Below are 20,401 nucleotides of genomic sequence, written 5' to 3'. Positions count from 1 at the left end.
AGCAAAGGTCGGTTAGCCCCCGTCAATTTAATCACCTCACAGTAGTTAACAATGTGAAAATTTGTCTTTATAAATAAAAAAATAGATTTTACAACTTTGTAATGATACAGAAATTTATTGAGATAACTTACGAAATCGGTAGATGTGTCATTTTGTAGCAGGCAGCCTAAGTTTGTGAATCAGTATCCCATTCCGCCACCGGGAGCGCAAGTAATTGTATTTGTATTTGTATTTTTATTGATCCAGGCAATCATAGTACTGTACAGCTGTACATATTATATTGGGTACGTCAAGAGAGCTATTTACAAGTAATTTTTACAAATTGATTTTAACATTATTTTGTAGCAAGGAAATTATCTATTTTAAACAAAATAGTTAATACAAATCATAGAATTGTAAGGTTGTACATACGATATTGGACGGGTCAAGGGAACATATTTGCAAGTAATATTTAATAAATTGATTTTACATTATTTGGCAATGAGGAAGTTAGCTATCTTTAACAAAACAGTAAATACAAATGTTGTATGGTAAAATACAAACAGCCAATACAGATGTAATAGTAAAGTAGTGCAGTGTATTTCACAGACATGCACAGTATATAATAATCCAGTATATTTCATAGACATGCACAGTATGTAATTTTCAGACCTAATTGAACATTTATCATATTGTTTACATTTTTAACCCCTTTCAAAAAAATGATCAACTGCATAAAAGCAATAGTCCAAGAGATATTTTTTTAACTTATGTGTGAAGGCTCTTGGGTTCTTTGTTGCTTTGATTTCATTGGGTAAATTATTATACCTTTGTATCCTAACATTTAAAACACTTTTTTGGTAGCAGGTAGTTCTGGACTGAATCATATGTAGGTCAGATTGCTGCCTTGTTGCATAGTTATGAACATCTCCAATGAATTTTAGTGTGCAGTCGTTGTTTAACAGGTATGACTTGACAAAAGAGACGACATTATAAATGTAAGCAGAGGGCAGTGTGATAATGCCATTTGTTTTGAAATGTTGTCTGCATGATTCGTTATGCCTTAGATTACATATTATGCGTATTGCGTATTGCATTTTGAAAATATATTATGTGTATTGCCTTTTTTTGTATTTTGAAAATATATCTACCTCCAGGTGAGTTCCCCCAAAACATGACTCCAGTGCAGTGCACAGTTAAAATGGCTGCATTCACTGGTGCGTAGTGTACTCGCTGTGCGCTTTGAAACATTTTTGTTCCACAGATCGGTGAAGAACGCCGAGATTGGAAGGTTTACTACCAGCAAGATGGTGCACTATCACATTCTCTCGGGAATTTGAGGTTTCCTCGATAATCGCTTCCCAGTTCGGTGGCTCGGCTGTGAATGTCCTATCGCAGGGCCACCTCGCTCCCCAGACTTCACACCACCGGATTTCCTTCTCTGCGGTTTCGTTAAAGACCGTGTGTATGTTCCTCCCCTACCAAACAAAAGAGCCGACCAGAAAAATATTTTTTACGCTGCCATGCACAAGTTACACCCGGTTTGCTGCAACGAATGTGGGAAGAAATTGATTTCCAGTGGGAAGTTTGCTGCATCACAAATGGAAAGAACATATGTGATATAAAAAGAGAATTTTATCAATTTATATTATAATTTTAGAGAGACTACTCTAGAATCTCTTGTAGACAGCTCTTTAATAATCTCAGTATACTGACAACAGCATCGCATTACATTTGCTACATTATGACGTTTGTCACCAACCCATCACATTGTGCAAGCATTCTCTTTCATAAATATAGCACTAGAAGAAGAAACGACTTCACTATCCATCACTCAGTGTGGCTCAGACAGGGGAGAAGTACTAAGTCATAAAAATCTGTGACAACCTAGATAGTGGTGTAAGAATTTAATATATTATAAAATTAAGTTCAGACATGGACTAAATTAATAACTGTGTGACAACTCTTTCTCCATCATATAAGAGTGCCTAAATGCTTAATAATGTGACGTCTCTCTCTCTCTCTCTCTCTCTCTCTCTCTCTCTCTCTCTCTCTCTCTGTGTGTGTGTGTGTGTGTGTGTGCCCCGTGAGTGGGGCGGAACGGGAAATATGCAAGACTTTCTTTGAAAAATTGTAAATAATGGAAAATGTATTGTTTTAAGTGATTTTAAAATAAGGTACATTAGGTTACGCTACAAGGTGTTTTTTTTTATCTCTTTAAGAAGTGTTTCCTTGTGTTCCCTTAATTTATAGAAATTGTTCAACACTAAGAATCCCGTTCCGCCCCGAGTTCCCCAACGTAATGTTAAGTAAGTGTTTCTTTCGCATTCCCGACTAATTGCGTCCCATTTGGATAATTCCTTCGGGGTGCGTCTTTTCTTTTTGTCTTTGATTGTATTTGCTTTACTGTTGCTCGTAATGCTTACTTTGCCAATAAGAACTTGGAGAATTAACTGGAGAATCAATGACTGCGAGATTACGTACCTCACATAAATGTACATGAAACTAGTCGACTGACTCAAAAGTATTTAAGAACTATCAAAACAGTTCAATACGGTTGATGTTTTTTGCTGGCGAGTAATGTTGATCGTTGATGTGATCGTCTCATCGACACCATATTATCGATATGTTCGTCCACTGAGAAGTATGCTTGCGGATGCTGGAGAGAGTGGAAGAAGAGGAAAGAAAAGGTGATTCACTGGAATATTATAGATCTTTAATAATGAATGACAATATAGGTGAAGAAGTAAACGTAGGAGAGTAAGAGGAGAAAAACAGACTCGAAGTGAATTTTAAAACAAAAAGGCAGGCGACGCTGAGGATGTTTTGTAAATGTTATTACAGACAAGCGGTAGGTATACAGACTTACCTAGTATGTCACTCTGAGGAAACCATTTTCCAATCATGAGATTGTCTGGCTGATTGGCGAGAGTATCTGTTTCAAACTTCCAGATGATTTTCTCTTTGAGCTTGGACAACACACCGAGGAAGACGTTAATTAAGTCTTCTGGCAAGTCTGCACTTTGTACTGTGCTACCCAAGCTGAAGTAGATCACACCGTCTGTTGCGGCATCCAGAAATTTTTGCAGGTCCTGGAATGAAACGCATCTCTGTAGACGGCACATTACGATAATGTTCAGTTCACAGTTTCGCAGTAATTACAACAAAATATAATTTTAAGTGTTTCCTCGCAGTACAAGTTATCATTCGTCACTCGCTGTAGTCTTTTCCGAAATCATGGATTAAGGTACCTTTCAGCACCAATCTCTCCTGTGCAACTTTCTTCATGTCTGCAAAACTACTGCGAGCTGCATACATTTCAACTTGCTTATTGCATTCAGTCTTGCTCTCAAGAATTTACCTCCCCCCCCTCCCCCCAAGTACCAGGGACGCTGCCCTCCATCACTAAATTAACTATTCCTTGATGGCTCAGGATGTATTCCGACATTGCAGTTCTTCTTCTGATCAAGTTTTACTATAAATCACTTCTCTCGCTGATTTGATTGATTAACTGTGTATTGGTTATCCGATGTATCCATCTAATCTTCAGAATTCCTGTACCCCTCAAAAGCTTGTATTCGGTTTCTGTCTGTTCTGCCATAAACGTATCAGTTCCATATGACGAAAGTTTTATAGGAGTGCTTCCAAAAAGATCTGCCAACATTTACGTACTCTGTTAAGGTTCTTCTGATTTTCAGAAAAGTTTTTTCTTGTTACTGCCAATCTGGTCTCTACTTTGCAGATGCCAGTTAGTTTCCAGTCCAAATAACAATACCCATCTATTACATTTTGCCTCTCATTGCTTAACGTAAATGCCCCTATATCACCACAATTAATTCAACTACACTCATCATATTACTATTTTAAATTCATGTTATCTTTTGATGACGCTGTTCGGTTCTACTATCTTCCTAGTCCTTTACCATCTCTAACAAATAAACACTGCCATTTGTGAAGTTGAGAAATTTTATTTTTTCCCCCTGAGCTTAAATTCCTTTTCCTTTAGTGCTGGTTCTGTTCACAGTCAGTAGGTTACACATACAGTTCAACGTACTGCAGCAAGGTGAGAATGACTCTTCTCGCGACGACGTCCTTGTGTAAACGTTCTCCGTTTTCTGGCCGCGTGAAATACAGCCTCAAGCTTTTGACGATCACCACTGTCACCTTTATCAGGAGCAACTGACTGCCGAGGCTGCTGTTGTAGTGGCCCCTCACAGCCGACAGTTGACTGGTCGGCAAACGTGAGCATTACGTCATCCCACGAGAGACTGAGTCAACGTTTACATCTATAATCTGTAAACCACTGAGAGGATTTTTCCCTATTCCATTAAAGGATCGATGCGGAAATGACTGTTTCAAATGGTTCAAATGGCTCTGAGCACTATGGAACTTGACATCTGAGGTCATCAGTCCCCTAGAACTTAGAACTACTTAAACCTAACTAACCTAACGACATCACACACATCCATGCCCGAGGCAGGATTCGAACCTGCGACCGTAGCAGTCGAGCGGTTCCAGACTGAAGCGCTTAGAACCGCGACTGTCTCGGTGCCTCTGTGTATGCTGTAATTAATGTAACCTTGACTTCATGATCCCTGTGGGAGCGATACGTAGGGCGTTGTAGTATTTTCGTAGAGGCAGCATTTAAAAGTACTTATTTAGAATTTACACCGCACGTGTCGCATTACACGCCCTAAATTAGACACTTGTGACCCTTTGGTTAAATTGTCTGGCTGATGACAAGTTTGCGAAATACAAAGTGAATATAACATATATACATTACTGGCCATTAAAATTGCTACACCACGAAGATGACGTGCTACAGACGCGAAATTTAACCGACAGGAAGAAGATGCTGTGATATGCAAATGATTACCTTCTCAGAGCATTCACATAAGGTTGGCGCCGTTGGCGACTCCTACAACGTGCTGACATGAGGAAAGTTTCCAACCGATTTCTCATACACAAACAGCAGTTGACCGGCGTTGCCTGGTGAAACGTTGTTGTGATGCCTCGTGTAAGGAGGAGAAATACGTACCGTCACGTTTCCGACTTTGATAAAGGTCGGATTGTAGCCTATCGCGATTGCGGTTTATCGTATCGCGGCATTGCTGTTCGCGTTGGTCGAGATCCAATGACTGTTAGCAGCATATGAAATCGGTGGGTTCAGAATGGTTATACGGAACGCCGTGGTGAATCCCAACGGCCTCGTATCACTAGCGGTCGAGATGACAGGCATCTTATCCGCATGGCTGTAACGGATCGTGGAGGCACGTCTCGATCTCCGAGCCAACAGATGGGGACTTTTGCAAGACGACAACCATCTGCACGAACAATTCGACGACGTTTGCACCAGCATGGAGTATCAGCTCGGAGACCATGGCTGCGGTTACCCTTGACGCTGCATCACAGACAAGAGCGCCTGCGATGGTGTACTCAACGACTACCTGGGTGCACGAATGGCAAAACGTCATTTTTTCGGATGAATCTAGGTTCTGTTTACAGCATCATGATGGTCTCATCCGTGTTTGGCGACATCGCGGTGAACGCACATTGGAAGCGTGTATTCGTCATCGCCATACTGGCGTATCAGTCTGCGTGATGGTATGGGGTGCCATTGGCTACACGTCTCGGTCACCCCTTGTTCGCATAGACGGCACTTTGAACGGTGGACGTTACATTTGAGATGTGCTACGTCCCGTGGCTCTACCCTTCATTCGATCCCTGCGAAACCCTACATTTTAGCAGGATAATGCACGAGCCCACGTTGCAGGTCCTGTACGGGCCTTTCTGGATACAGAAAATGTTCGACTGCTGCCCTGGTCAGCACATTCTCCAGATCTCTCACCAACTGAAAACGTCTGCTCAATGGTGGTCGAGCAACTGGCTCGTGATAATAAGCCACTCACTACTCTTGATGAACTATGGTACCGTGTTTAAGATGCATGGGCAGCGGTACCTGTACCCGCCATCCGAGCTCTGTTTGACTCAATGCCCAGGCGTATCAAGGCCGTCATTACGGCCAGAGGATCTATGCACCCAAATTGGGTGAAAATGTAATCACATGTCAGTTGTAGTAAAATATATTTGTCCAATGAATAGCCGTTTATCACCTGCATTTCTTCTTGGTGTAGCAAATTTAATGGCCAGTGGTGTACTAGAGGCCTTACGCCGCGTCTCTGCAGGACGCCCCCTCTTTTGCTAGATGTAGCACCGCAGAAAGGTAGTTGCTGTATTTTATGCAGAGACAGTGGACGACGGCACATGAGCTCTAGAAAGACAGAATAGCTTGCAGGAACCGAGATCTCGTCACGCATTGTTTCAGAGAGGGGAGAATATTTTTTGAGCACTTAAAGGATGCAGTGAGTTCGCCGTCGACTTTTGTCAACACAAGCCCAACCGTCACCAGATGCTTAGAGACGGCGCTGGGAAAAACCACAGGATACAACAGCATCCGTCCAAACGACGTCAGAGACGGAGACAGAGTTTCCAAATGGGCAAGAACTGAATATTAAACTTAGTAAAGTTTGTGGGTAGAAACTCCCCTCTTCCCCGCCCATCACACTCCATCCTCCCGCATGGGGAGTTCCTTCTGGAAGTCTTAACGGTGGCGAGGACAGTACGGAAGGAATTTTTGTGCTGATGGTCGCCGAATTATGAACATCCGTTATGGGGCAAGTTACGCCAAGGCTGTGCCATTCATCACGAGCTGCTATTCCAACGAGATACTTGAGCAGTTCTCCACAGGTTACATTTCTTTAGAGTCCTATGAAGTGAGGTTCACAGACGAAGCCGAAATGACCAATCAATGAGTGAATACGGCTAAAATTCGCTCCAGAATGTGATTATAGGCCTTGTCCCACTATACTTGTGGCTGGGGTTGGACAGAAGTATGGAAACGCTGCGGGAAGTGAGTGCTCGTGGCCGTGCGGTTCTAGGCGCTTCAGTCTGAAACCGCGCGACCGCTACGGTCGCAGGTTCGAACCCTGCCTCAGGCATGGATGTGTGTGTTGTCCTTAGGTTAAAATGGTTCAAATGGCTCTGAGCACTATGGGACTTAACAGCTATGGCCATCAGTCCCCTAGAACTTAGAACTACTTAAACCTAACTAACCTAAGGACATCACACAACACCCAGCCATCACGAGGCAGAGAAAATCCCAGACCCCGCCGGGAATCGAACCCGGGAACCCGGGCGTGGGAAGCGAGAACGCTACCGCACGACCACGAGATGGGGGCTGTCCTGAAGTTACTTAGCTTTAAGTAGTCCTAAGTCTAGGGGACTGATGACCTCGGATGTTAAAGTCTCATACTGCTTAGAGCCATTTGAACCATTTTTTCCGACGTGGACATGTTGTTGCTGCTCGTCTGGTGGGTGATTCCGTAACCAAGGCAGCCGAGGAGTGTGGTGTTTCAAGAGGCACCGTATCGAAGTTTTATACCGCATGCGGGGAAAACGGAGAAACGTCATCCGCTAAATCACAACGCGGACGAAAGTGTGCTTTGAGCGATCGTGACACACGGTCACTGAGCCGTGCGTGGCTCTCGGTCATGGCGTCATCTTTTTTTTATGGTTCTGTCGCCTCGTTTTATTATCATTCCATTTACTGGCGTCACTAAGTTGCTGGTTTGCCCGCCCATGAGTGGCAGCAGCAGCAGTGCACTGTCGTACTATCTCTGGAACGACCGCTAGTACTTCCGGGTCGTCGTGAGTCTGGAGTTCAGTCGGGACGCAGCGCCAGCGAGGTCCGGACAGCCAGTCGCCGATCGATTGCGACACACGTGCTCTGGCCGAGGGAAGCAGACTGGAGCCCGGACGACCTTTGGTCGGTCGTTCGGTCTTTCGTCTCATCGGGCGACGTGTATTTGGTCTTTTGGCCGTTTCTGGGCCTCGTCAGTTGGTCATCTGGCCAGACGTTGGTCGGTTCATTCCTTGTGCAGAGATGTCGGGTGGCCAAAGGGCAAGTGGTACGTGTGCATGGTAGGATCCGAGCCAGGTCGCCCAGGTCGTCGAGTCTCCGAGTTCCCAACGAACATGGAGTTGAGTCGGGATGGAGCTGCAGTGAGGTCCGGACAGCCAAGACAGTTGCTGACACACGTGACTCCAGTGGGGACGACTTTGGTTACTCATTCCGTCGTTCGTCTCATCGGACGACGTGTATTTGGTCGCCGACTCTGCTGCTGGAAACTCTCTGTGCGTGTGTGTGTGTGTGTGTGTGGCTTGACATTTCTCCTTGTTGTTCCATGGTGATTGGTTTTAGGATTGTCAGAGTTCTTGGCGCAAGTGTCTACGTGGAACTGTGTGTAGCTTCTGTGATTTCCGCTGAGCACACGAATGCTGTCTGCGTACTGAAGTAGCCAGTTGGTCGGTTGCGATACAGCAGCGAGGAAGTCTCCACGGCGTGTGGTCAGGGCTGTCCAGCACAGTGTATAGTTCAACAGCTCCATGTTGTTCTCCCTTTTTCTTTGAGTGGTTATTGTGCCGTAACTGCGCTTAGACGCCAATTATAAAGACATAGTCCTGCTGCGATCCTCGTCCTCGCTGATATTTTTGGCTGCCGTCCCGTTGGTCGGGTGGAAGGGAATTGATTGGGTTGTTGGTTGGTTCTTCAGCCGTCCCTAGGTCGCGCTGGCACCCGATTATTTAGTGTCACCCTTGGCTGCCTGTCTCTCCTAAACTGTTGTTAGAGTTCCCTCCCCAGGCCGACCCATGGAATACTTCTGAGCACCTCTGTTCTGCTGTTTGTGATTGTGATTTTCTTTTGTAGCAAGTACTGTGTCAGGCCTTCAGCCGTGTATTAATTATGTCTGTTCTCTGTTCAGCATATGACCTTTAGCCGAACCTTACGTGAAGTATTTTAAGATTGGGCCTTCAGCCGCATTTGTTTTAAAATCTGTGCCTTTCAGGCGTAATGTGTAAATTCCTGTCTGTAAGGTTTCTCTTTAATTACTTGAATTCTTAAAATCGCTTTTTGCCCTACTGTGTAAATGCTTATCTTAAGGTTTGTCTTTAATTATTTTGAATAATTGTTTGGGCCTTCAGCCGTTAAGATATTTCAAGTTCATGGCTTGTAGAAAATAAACTAACGCCAAATCGCAGCAAGACTCAGTTTTTACAGTTTCCAACACACGATTCAGCAAAACACGAGATTTTAATTTCACAGAATGAGCATATGATTAGTGAAACGCAACAGTTCAAATTTCTAACTGTTCAGATAAATAGTGAACTGTCGTGGAAAGCCCACGTTTAGGATCTTGTTCAAAGACTTAATGCTGCCACTTTTACTATTCGAACGGTGTTTGAACGAAAATTAGTCCACTTTGCTTATTTTCATTCGCTTATGTCGTATGGTATTACATTTTGGGGTAACTCTTCCCATTCTCAAAGGATATTTTTGGCTCAGAAACGGGCAGCTCGGGCAATAAGTGGTGTAATGTTACGAACCTCTTGCTGACCCCTGTTCAGTAGTCTGAGTATTCTGACATTGACCTCTCAATATACAAAATGTTTCAAGCAAATGTTCTTTAGCCGCCCGTTGGGCATCAATCAGCATGATTGCCTTTGTTTTTTACAAAGATATGAACAGCGGTGTGACATTTTTAAATGCCACCCTGTGTTTTTTATTCGGTAATTCATTTCCTCTCCTAAAAACCTATTCAAAAATGTATCACAGTGTACCATTCACTAAAGCACTAAGTTATTAATTACAGAACACAACACTGACGTTGGCGCTCCCAGTGTTTAGTGCTGACGTTGACAGAGGAGAATTGTAAACATTAGTAGAATGCACACCCGTCATTCCGTCAACCATCGTCAGTTGAAGTGTTGTGTGAGTAGAATTTACACCAACGAAGAGAAGGTACAAATGCTACTCATCTATGGGGAATTTAAGTTAGCAGAACAGTAATTGCAGTACTGTTTTCTTACGTACCGGTACATTTAGTACAGTGGTTTAAGTCCTTTTAAAGACTGCTGTGTAGAGTAGGGATACAGTAAAGGCTGTACAAACTGCATCGACATAACGTTTCTTTATTCTTGTTGTCGTTGAAGGTTGGCATGGGAACTGTACAGAGAGCGATATCCTGACAAGAACCCCCATTCCCGACGAATGTTTTCTCGTCTTGTTGCGACACTTCAGGAAACGGGAAGTTTCAACCCACGACAACGCAATCGTCGTAGCACTCGCACAAACGAAGCTGCCGAAGTTACTGTTCTCGCTTCCGTTGCTGTCAATCCACATGTGAGCACACGACAGCTTGAACACGAGATTGGCATTCCTAAATCCAGTGTCCATCGTATTCCTACACGTCACTGGTTGCATCCTTACCATGTACACCTACATCAAGAACTGCATCGGAATCATTTCCAGAATCGTGTACATTTCTGTCAGTGGGCGCAGCAGCAAATCCTCGCCAACCCGAACTTCTTCTCCAATGCTCTATTTACCGATGAATGTTCCTTCTCAAACAAAGGACACTAAATACAAGGAACATGCATTATTGGTCCAGCGACAACCCACGATGGCTTAGACTGTAAGTAGGCTGTTTAAGTATTTTTATTCGTAACGCCAACACCACGTAGCGCTCTGTATGAAAAATCACTGGCTGTGCCGTGTGCAGTCTGTGGCTGGTTTGCATTGTTGTCTGCCATTGTAGTGTTGGGCAGCGGCAGCTGGATGCTAATAGCGCGTAGCGTTGCGCAGTTGGAGGTGAGCCGCCAGCAGTGGTGGACGTGGGGAGAGAGATGGCGGAGTTTTGAAATTTGTAAGAATTGGTGTCATGAACTGATATATATATATTATGACTAGTGAGGTAAATACATTGTTTGTTCTCTATTAAAATCTTTCATTTGCTAACTATGCCTATCAGTAGTTAGTGCCTTCAGTAGTTTGAATCTTTTATTTAGCTGGCAGTAGTGGCGCTCGCTGTATTGCAGTAGCTTGAGTAACGAAGATTTTTGTGAGGTAAGTGATTTGTGAAACGTAAAGGTTAATGTTAGTCAGGGCCATTCTTTCATAGGGAGTTTTGGAAGTCAGATTGCGTTGCGCTAAAAATATTGTGTGTCAGATTAAGCACAGACGTGTATAAATTGTTCTAAAGGGACGTTTCATATGGCGACCCTACATATGTGACATGATTTACATTGTTGCTTTTGCGGTGTATCTGTTTTATATCTGCACAGTTTTTCTGTATTATCCTGGAAAGTAAAACATGTTTTAGTAGTATCATTTGTGGTATAACTACAATGAGACAGCCTTTTCTGTAGCACAACAATACGTTACAGTACAGTACTTACTTCATCACAGCAATAAGCGTAGTAATACGATATCTATACGCAAAGCATTTCACTTTTATTTATCATGAGGTAAGTACATTGACTTCTGCAGAACGTAGCTTTCGGAGGACAATAACTACGACACTTCCACAGAGATTGTCTTACAGCAAGACGCATATTTAGCGCTACAGGACACGCATTAAACTATTTATTTTTCAACATATTTGAATTACAAAGAAAGTTTTCCGTGATACATTTCATTCCATTGCTGTAATCTGTAACACCTGAGGATATAATTACATTAATCCTCAGGGGGGTACACGCTTACTTTGTGTACCATGTGTTTGGCAAGCACAGGGAGCCCTAGCTAATATGGTATTTGCTTATACAACTTTACACATCGGTACCATATTTCTCTAACACAGAATTACACAGCTATCTGATTATTTTACAGAGAAACAACATCTTTTTACTACGTCAGTGACACATGTTTAAGCAATTACGCAGTTGGATAACTTCACACTTATGAAATTCTATTTTGTCTGTAATTTGTGAAATGTTCATATTTTTTCGGAACCATTGTGATACTATGAGAGGTTTGAATGATGTATTTGGTATGGGATCATGATTTTTAAAGTACGTTTGAGGTAGATGACACTTTTGACATGAGCAGAGAATTTTTTGTAGGTTTGAAGTTATTGCAGAAAGCTATGATGATTTTGAGATTTAGCTGCGTTTTTATGATGTTATTATGACGATGACAATGCGTATGTTTATGATCAATAAGCTGATGGTATAAGTGTTATTTGATTATGCTACGTGTCTGTTATGATGAAATATTGAAGAAGTGTCGACGAATAAGGTAAGGAATAATGAGTAGTGGTTAGGGACTCTGGTTTGTGAAAAAGGTTGTTGGAAACCAAGAATCGTACTTTAAGAGTTATGAAATGTATGTAAATGCGTGAATGTATCACTATGCTGGAGAAATTTATTTGGACACTATTCTTTTTAAAGGATTTTGTTCCTACATATTTGTAACGCAAATTCTTGACCTGTGAATTTTTTTTATATGAGACTGCCTCTGTAGCGGAAACTGGTGTCGTAAATATTTCGACAAGGCAGTTAAGTGTCCACCTGCACGTAATGCGTCGTGGGCACCCAGCTGCGCGACAACCACCTGACAAAAGAAAGCCATTAGTGTGTGTCTGTCAGAGGCACAGGCTGAGAGAAAAAAAAAAAGAGGTCATTATCCTCGCTATTGACAGTCCTTTGTAGAAAGCACCGCAAATACGATACGCTTATTTCTTGGAAACATTCTTACATCTGCACACCTGATTATGACAAGTGCCTTTCTACAAGAGTTGAGAGAATTTGTACTAACTTATGAAATGTCGCATGACTATTGAATGATATTTTTATGCTTTGTACATAGTTGCTTATTTCATTTGATATCTGTTTTCCAGCTGTGTTGCAGCATTGGTTTTATAAAATAAAATTAAATGCATTTGCTAATGTGAACACTTTCTGTCGACAGATCTATTAAATAATTATTTTATGATCCACATTCTGCGAAAAAGGAGCTCTTGTAATGGAAAGAGCAATAAGAAGCGACTAATAACAGTAACTGTATATATAATTTTCTTTTCAAGTACTTGGTAATTTATTTCATTGAATAAGTAGTGGTGCACCATTTTAATTATATAGACATTAAGATGTGAATATACATTTCCCTTATCTGCATTGTTGTCTTTAGCGTAATATTTTTTCTGCTTGAGCTTTGTCATGTTTAGGTATAATTTATAGCATTTGCTGCTGCTGCTATGTGCCAGGCATAGTGCTACTGAATGTCACTTTGTATTACTAGGTTAAGCCACTTTTATTACTAATTTATTTTTCTTGTTTGCTGCGCATATTAGTTGTAATATTGCTGCCTTTTTTTGCCAATTTCCAATTTTTTATCATTGCTTTTTGTGTAAATTGTTTTGTGCTGCTGCATTGCCTCATCCCTTAGTTAAGCATCTGAGCTCAGTAGATTTAAGTTAGCTTAAGAGGGGGTAGCCTGTATAAGAGAATGATTTGTGATGGATTGGAAGAAAAGCATTGAGAAGCTTTAAGAAAATGGTTTGGCCAAAAAAAGTAGTGTACAGTGGAGAAAAACTATTTTGAAAGAGGATGTGAACAGAATACAGAAGCAGGTTTAGATAGGACTTTTTGGGAATAATGATGAATTAAGGGGGATCTCTATGCAAAGTACTGCAGTAAAACAAACCCTGTCCTTTCCTTTCGTATTATCCCTCTACGTGTTTATGTACCCTTGTGTATTTGTCTTTTTCCTGTCTTTATGTGTTTAGCTAATAAGATTTATGTTGTAGAATTTTTCAAATACTATGTTATTTTCTTTGTAAATATGTTCAGACATTATTTATTGTGTTTTGTTTTAATGCTCATGTGTGAAGTTGATGTTTCAAAAGTTATTCTGATCTTTTATGTATGTACTTACGTCGTAATTTTTGTAACACTGATTTATTTGCTATTTAGATTCTTTTGTAAAGCCTGTACTAATGCAAATGTTATCTGTATTGTTATGTTCTTTAAAGATGTATTTTGTACCTTTGTTATTGCATTCTTATGTTATAAAATTGTAATTGACACCAGTTCATCGAATTAAGTAACTTGTAAATTACATTTCACTGCACACGTTTCTGTTGGTCATAGTATATGGACAATATGTGAGAAGTAGGGACTGATAGTGTTTGCACGTGTGTTAATAATTCAGTAAGGGACTGGATAACAGCATTGCTGGTTGTAAGAACATTTCAAAAACATTTTTTGTGAGTGCACAAGTGGTGGTTATGGACTTGCTATATTATCCGCAAGACTCTTCAATGGTGATTGTGCACCTGCACAGTCAAACAGATGGCTGCTGGCCATCTCTACAGGAACTACAGTGGGTCTACACCTTTGATGACCCACCAATACCATCATTTCTACAAGGACTGCAATGGGTCTGCACCTCTGGTGGCCCACCAATACCGTAATCTCTACCAGGACTACAGTGGGTCTGCTCTGTGATGACCTACCTACCGATAGTCTTCAACGTCGACTGACTCTGCTGTGGGTTTGCTCTGTTGTGGCCCATTACCTGTCTGCATGTCAAGAGTCAGCACAGTCTTTCCGTTGGAAGGACAACACTACTTCTTCAAGACTGCTTAGAAATCCACTACTTCCAAGTGCAATTTCTTTTATTGCTCAGACTCTGAGAAAAACACTGCAATTTTACTGTGATGAACGATCAGGACTGTCTTTATGGACTGTGAGAAAATTTTAGCTTTTGACCAATATTGTATCAATAAGTGTGTGCATTTGATATCTTTGTTATTGTAATTACGAAAAAAAATTTTCATATCTGTATTGGCCACTGCCCAAAACAATTTGTAAATTTTTTTGTGGGGAGCATGGGGGCTATGTAAGTAGGCTGTTTAAGTATTTTTATTGGTAACGCCAACACCACGTAGCGCTCTGTATGAAAAATCACTGGCTGTGCCGTGTGCAGTCTGTGGCTGGTTTGCATTGTTGTCTGCCATTGTAGTGTTGGGCAGCGGCAGCTGGATGCTAATAGCGCGTAGCGTTGCGCAGTTGGAGGTGAGCCGCCAGCAGTGGTGGACGTGGGGAGAGAGATGGCGGAGTTTTGAAATTTGTAAGAATTGGTGTCATGAACTGATATATATATATTATGACTAGTGAGGTAAATACATTGTTTGTTCTCTATTAAAATCTTTCATTTGCTAACTATGCCTATCAGTAGTTAGTGCCTTCAGTAGTTTGAATCTTTTATTTAGCTGGCAGTAGTGGCGCTCGCTGTATTGCAGTAGCTTGAGTAACGAAGATTTTTGTGAGGTAAGTGATTTGTGAAACGTAACGGTTAATGTTAGTCAGGGCCATTCTTTCGTAGGGAGTTTTGGAAGTCAGATTGCGTTGCGCTAAAAATATTGTGTGTCAGTTTAAGCACAATCTTGTACAATTTTTCTAAGGGGACGTTTCAAGACAGGTGGAACATTAGCGTCAATGGAGAGATAACGTCTGGTGTGGGATGCTTGGTACTACAATTATTGTCCCTTATTTCATCAATGGTAGTCTAAACGGCACAGCGTATGCCAACTTCCTCAGACTAATTCTTCCTCCTGTTCTGGATGAAGTGCCGCTAAGAACCAGAATACTTATGTGGTATCAACACGATGGATGTCCAGCACATAATGCCTTGCGTGCACGTCGTGTTCTGAACCGAAGGTATCCTGCCAGATGGACTAGTCGAGGAGGAACAGTTACTCGCCCTGCTAGGTCTCCTGATTTAAATCCTCAGGACTTTTTTCTTTGGGGATGCATTAAACACATTCTCTATCGCGATATTCCAACAACTCCAGAGGACAGTAGGAACGTATCGCTCTTCAGCAGCCAACACTGGAAGTAGTATAAATAATTCTTTCATTCAACGAGTGCACCAGTGTATCGCTGTCCAGGGTCACCACTTTGAGCACCTTCGAATGTTCTACACCTGGGCAATGGTACAGGAGAGTCAAAGTCAATTTTGTGTTAGGATTTTACTTGGTTTTCATTTGTTTTCTGACAACTCCAGCAAGTGAACGAGTTTTTGATTCCGGGCTCAAAGTCAATGTTTGTTATGTAATTAAAAAATGTTGTGTTTCAGTGAGTGGTACACTATGATACATTTTTGAATAGGTCTTTAGGAGAGGATATGAATTACCGAAAAAAATACAAGGTGCCATTTAAAAAAAGTCATACCACTGTTCATATCTTTGTAAAAACAGAGCTACAACAAAGGCAATCATGCTGATTGATGTCCCCCTGTCGGCTAAAGAACATTTGCTTGAAACTTTTTGTAATTTTCATCTGGACAAACAGTTATTTAGGGTGATCAAGATAAATGGGACACCCTGTACAAAAAAATTTTTACTGTCGTTTCTTGTTAACGATATCCGCTTATTCCCAAGAATTAGCGGCTTTCACTCAGTTAATTCTAGACAGAAATCCAATCTGGCATTTTGGATCGCACTTTCCTAACTATTGTGCAGAAAGGTGTACAGTACATTGCAGCACCCATCTTCAATAAGCTACCACAAGAATTCAAAAATCTTAGCAGTAATTCACGCGCTTTATAATCGAAACTGAAAAGTATCCTCATGGGTCACTCATTCTATTTTGTAGAGGAGATGCTTAAGAAATTAAGCTGATTCCTATGTTGTATTGTTGATCACGTTCACTCAAACTTAGGGGTTGACTTTTTTGGGGTTCATAAGCATTTTATTTTAGCTGTTATTACTTTTATGTTGTAATTTCAAGTACTGACACGTTCCGTGACCTTGGAATTTTGCTCATCAATTTGGTCATACGGAACTAGACGTGTAATTAAAATAAATAATACCGTTAGTATCTTTTGGCTAGTTCATTAACGTACAATATGAGCAGCAAGGAATCCAAAACACTTCCTTGGGGCACATCCGAGAAAACATGCTTTGTCTTGCCTACCAGCAGTAGGGCGGTTGAGGTCGTGTGCCTTGGTCGCAAAGTTCAGTTTGTAGCATCATTTCCCGTAAGGGGTAAGTATTAATACTTGCTAATGTTTACAGATATGAGAAAAATGTACAGAACTTACTTGTGGAAGTTTCTTAGGGGGCTTGATGTGCATACCGGCGACCTCCACGGCGTTTGGTACGAACGGCCTCACGTATTGGAAGCTGAAGTGCGAATTGAGCAGCAAGAGAGAAGTATTGCGTTCTAGTTCCGCTATAGGAGGCACCGTGATGTCTTTGAAGTACTCCTTGACCACTCTGTCCATAGCTGGGAGATAAAAGAACTGGCGGTAAAGTCTGAAAAGCGATGCGGTGAAGACGTTGTTGGCACGCTGGAAGAGGTTCATGTTGCTGGTGTACGGTAGGGAGGTTTCAGGGACGTAGGCCAGAGGGTAGGGGTTCCCGACCATGTCGTTCATCCAGGTGGTTCCACCGCCTAAAGCGACCGCCTGCACGACTGGAGTCCCAAACTTGTGCGCGAAGGCGAGCAGACACTCGTTGAAGAACGTCTCCAGTATGACGAGGTCGAACTTCCGGTCCCGGGAGTCGATCAAGGTCCGCATGGCTTCGTCTTCCATATACTTGCGACAATCGTCGGCAGAGCCGGAAAGCATAAACATGATTTGTAGAGCAGGCGGAAGCCTGCCGAAGGAGAAAAGAGTGAATCCTGCAGAAAAGAGAGAGAGAGAGAGAAATTAGCATATTAGTATTCTGATTGTATCGACCCATCATAATAACGCAGTTCATGCAAAGTCTGAAGGAAAGTAAGAGTTCAGTGTCCCGTCGATAGTAACGTTTCTAAGGACCGAGTGCTGGACGATATCTGGAAAGAAAATCGGACGTTGCTCCTTGGCTTCGCATGAACAGCAGATGTGTTGGCGTCACACAGTATTAAGGAAACTGGAAAAGTCAGAGACAGCCGAATGAACGGACATAAGATCTCGTGCGAAGATACGAATTTCTTCAAACGTTCAAATGTGTGTGAAATCTTATGGGACTTAACTGCTAAGGTCATCAGTCCCTAAGCTTACACACTACTTGACCTACATTATCCTAAGGACAAACACACACACATCCATGCCCGAGGGATGACTCGAACCTCCACCGGGACCAGCCGCAGAGCCCATGCCTGGAGCGCCAAAGACCGCTCGTTAACCCAGGTTTCGGCGTAGTTAACTGCACCTTCTTCAGAACATCAATAAAACCCACAAGTGCCTAAGAAGACCTTTGTCAATGATTAAAAGAACACCATAGTTATACATTTATAAACGAAAAAGAAAAGGAAAACACACACAGCTACATAAGTAAAAAGTTAAAACGACTCTTTCAGGAGTGTTAGTTCTGCAAGTTTCGCAGGAGAGCTTCTGTTATGTTTGGAAGGTAGGAGTCGAGGTAATGAAACAAGTAAGGCTGTGAGGACGGGGCGTGAGTCGTGCTTGGGTAGCTCAGTTGGTAGAGCAGTTGCCCGCGAAAGGCAAAGGTCCCGAGTTCTAGTCTCGGTCCGGCACACAGTTTTAATCTGCCAGGAAGTTTCACTTCTTAACTTAATGGCGTACGCTCCACCTGTCCAATGTTCGATCGGCCATGGCCCGCCAAAATGCAGTTTATGGCGGGTCTTGGCCCATCGAGCATAGGCCGGTGTGAGGTGGACCGTACACCATGAAGTAGTGGTTTTGACTTTGTACATACGTACTGTTTGTGTTTTCCTTTTCTTTATCGTTTATAAATGAATAGGTACGGTGTTCTTTTAATCATTGACAAAGGTCTTCTTAGGCACTTGTGGGTTTTATTGTTATTCTGAAGGTGTTATCTACGCCGAAACCTGGGTTAACACTTGACACTAAGTGCTTTTTTCGCAATCGAGGCGGATTTATAGTTTTTTAATGATTTTTACAAGTTTGGACAATTACGTGATAGTTAAATCATTCGCTGTAATACGAATGATGTCAGAAATAGGAGATGCAAAAGACAGTATTAAATCATTTGCTTCAAATAGAGCAACTTTCATAATAAAAAACTGGTAGTAAAACATTACGGAATTTGGACACTGAATTTCACTGTCAAAGCACAGTTCTAATGTTTAGCTTTTGGCATAATTTGTAACTTTTATTACAAAGAAATGTCGAAGTAACTGCTGAATTCAAACAACATTTCTGCTTGCTATAATTATGACAGTGAGTATTACGGTGAGTAACGTAGCAAAATGTTTCTGCCCACATCCAGTAAACACTCTTACTTAAACTGATCTTTGAAAATTAATACGAGTATGATATGTTGTATGTGATCGCTCAAAAATGTTCAAAAGTGTGTGAAGTCTTATGGGACTTAACTGCTAAGGTCATCAGTCCATAAGCTTACACACTACTTAACCTAAATAATCCTAAGGACAAATACACACACCCATGCCCGAGGGAGGACTCGAACCTCCGCCGGGACCAGCCGCACAGTCCATGACTGGAGCGCCTGAGACTGCTCGGCTAATCCCGCGCGGCTATGTGTTTGCTATTTGATTATTATCTGACTACTGTTATGTGTGCTGTTAACTTCTTGAAAGTATGCGTCAGGTGCTGTTCCTACGTCATGACGCCAATAACAATTCTTATGTAAGATTGCTTACGAGTATAAACTTCAGTTTCAGTTTAATTACTCTTATTCCGGTAAGGAACTAACGACCGTTGGTTATTTCATTAATGACATACTTTGAAAACGGTTCTTCCAAATTTTCCGCTAACTACTATTAATTAAAAACTAGTTTACGTAATTAAAATGTATAAAGTTAATCAAAGTTTGCTTCTAAACATCATTGCTAAAATACTGAGCATTGGCGATTCGCTTATAACTTCATCTACTTCTCTCAGTTTTGCATTATTCTTCGGAGTAGATGCCATTTCCCCGCAGATTAGGGACTTTAAGTATACGGCCATATAGAAAAGCCTAATTAGCTGGAGAGGTAGGAGGGTTACAGACTATTGATCTGGATGATCAATGTGTTTTGGTTAGATCGCATGACGAACATCAAAATGTTGTACCTTTACGGAATAGTGAGAATGTCTACTTTTACTTGTTCTGTGAGTATCACATTTTATTCGAAAAGGGGGCGACAAACGTAGTAACAGTTAAGAGGTGCCGGCCGGAGTGGCCGTGCGGTTCTAGGAGCTACAGTCTGGAACCGAGCGACCGCTACGGTCGCAGGTTCCAATCCTGCCTCAGGCATGGATGTGTGTGATGTCCGTAGGTTAGTTAGGTTTAATTAGTTCTAAGTTCTAGGCGACTGATGACCTCAGAAGTTAAGTCGCATAGTTCTCAGAGTCATTTTTTAAGTTAAGAGTGAAACGTCCCATTAGAAAAATTTATACAAGACTGTGCTTAAACTGAAACACAATATTTTTGGCGCAACGCAATCTGACTTCCAAAAATCCCTACGAAAGAATGGCCCTGACTAGCATTAACCTATACGTTTCACAAATCACTTATCTCACAAAAATCTTCGTTACTCAAGCTACTGCAATACAGCGAGCGCCACTACTGCCAGCTAAATAAAAGATTCAAACTACTGAAGG

At 41.8% G+C, this 20,401-nt stretch overlaps 1 protein-coding gene across 4 annotated transcripts in view; it reads right to left on the bottom strand.

Annotated features, from left to right (window-relative positions):
- Positions 1 to 20,401, bottom strand: part of LOC126285460 (UDP-glucosyltransferase 2-like) — a 185,482-nt gene that overhangs the window by 139,114 nt on the left and 25,967 nt on the right. For 2 of the 4 annotated variants that reach the window (XM_049984874.1, XM_049984871.1), the window contains exons 3-4: positions 16,925 to 17,508; positions 2,849 to 3,071 (exon numbers count right to left, since the gene is read on the bottom strand). The exons of the other annotated variants lie outside the window; for them this stretch is intronic. In XM_049984874.1, the coding sequence (XP_049840831.1) occupies positions 2,849 to 3,071; positions 16,925 to 17,508 (807 nt within the window). The remainder of the gene's footprint in view (positions 1 to 2,848; positions 3,072 to 16,924; positions 17,509 to 20,401) is intronic. 4 annotated transcript variants of the gene reach the window in all.

Source organism: Schistocerca gregaria, chromosome 8 (genome assembly GCF_023897955.1).
Source record: "Schistocerca gregaria isolate iqSchGreg1 chromosome 8, iqSchGreg1.2, whole genome shotgun sequence".
NCBI lineage: Eukaryota > Metazoa > Arthropoda > Insecta > Orthoptera > Acrididae > Schistocerca > Schistocerca gregaria.
This window is presented reverse-complemented; position numbering and strand designations above follow the sequence as displayed.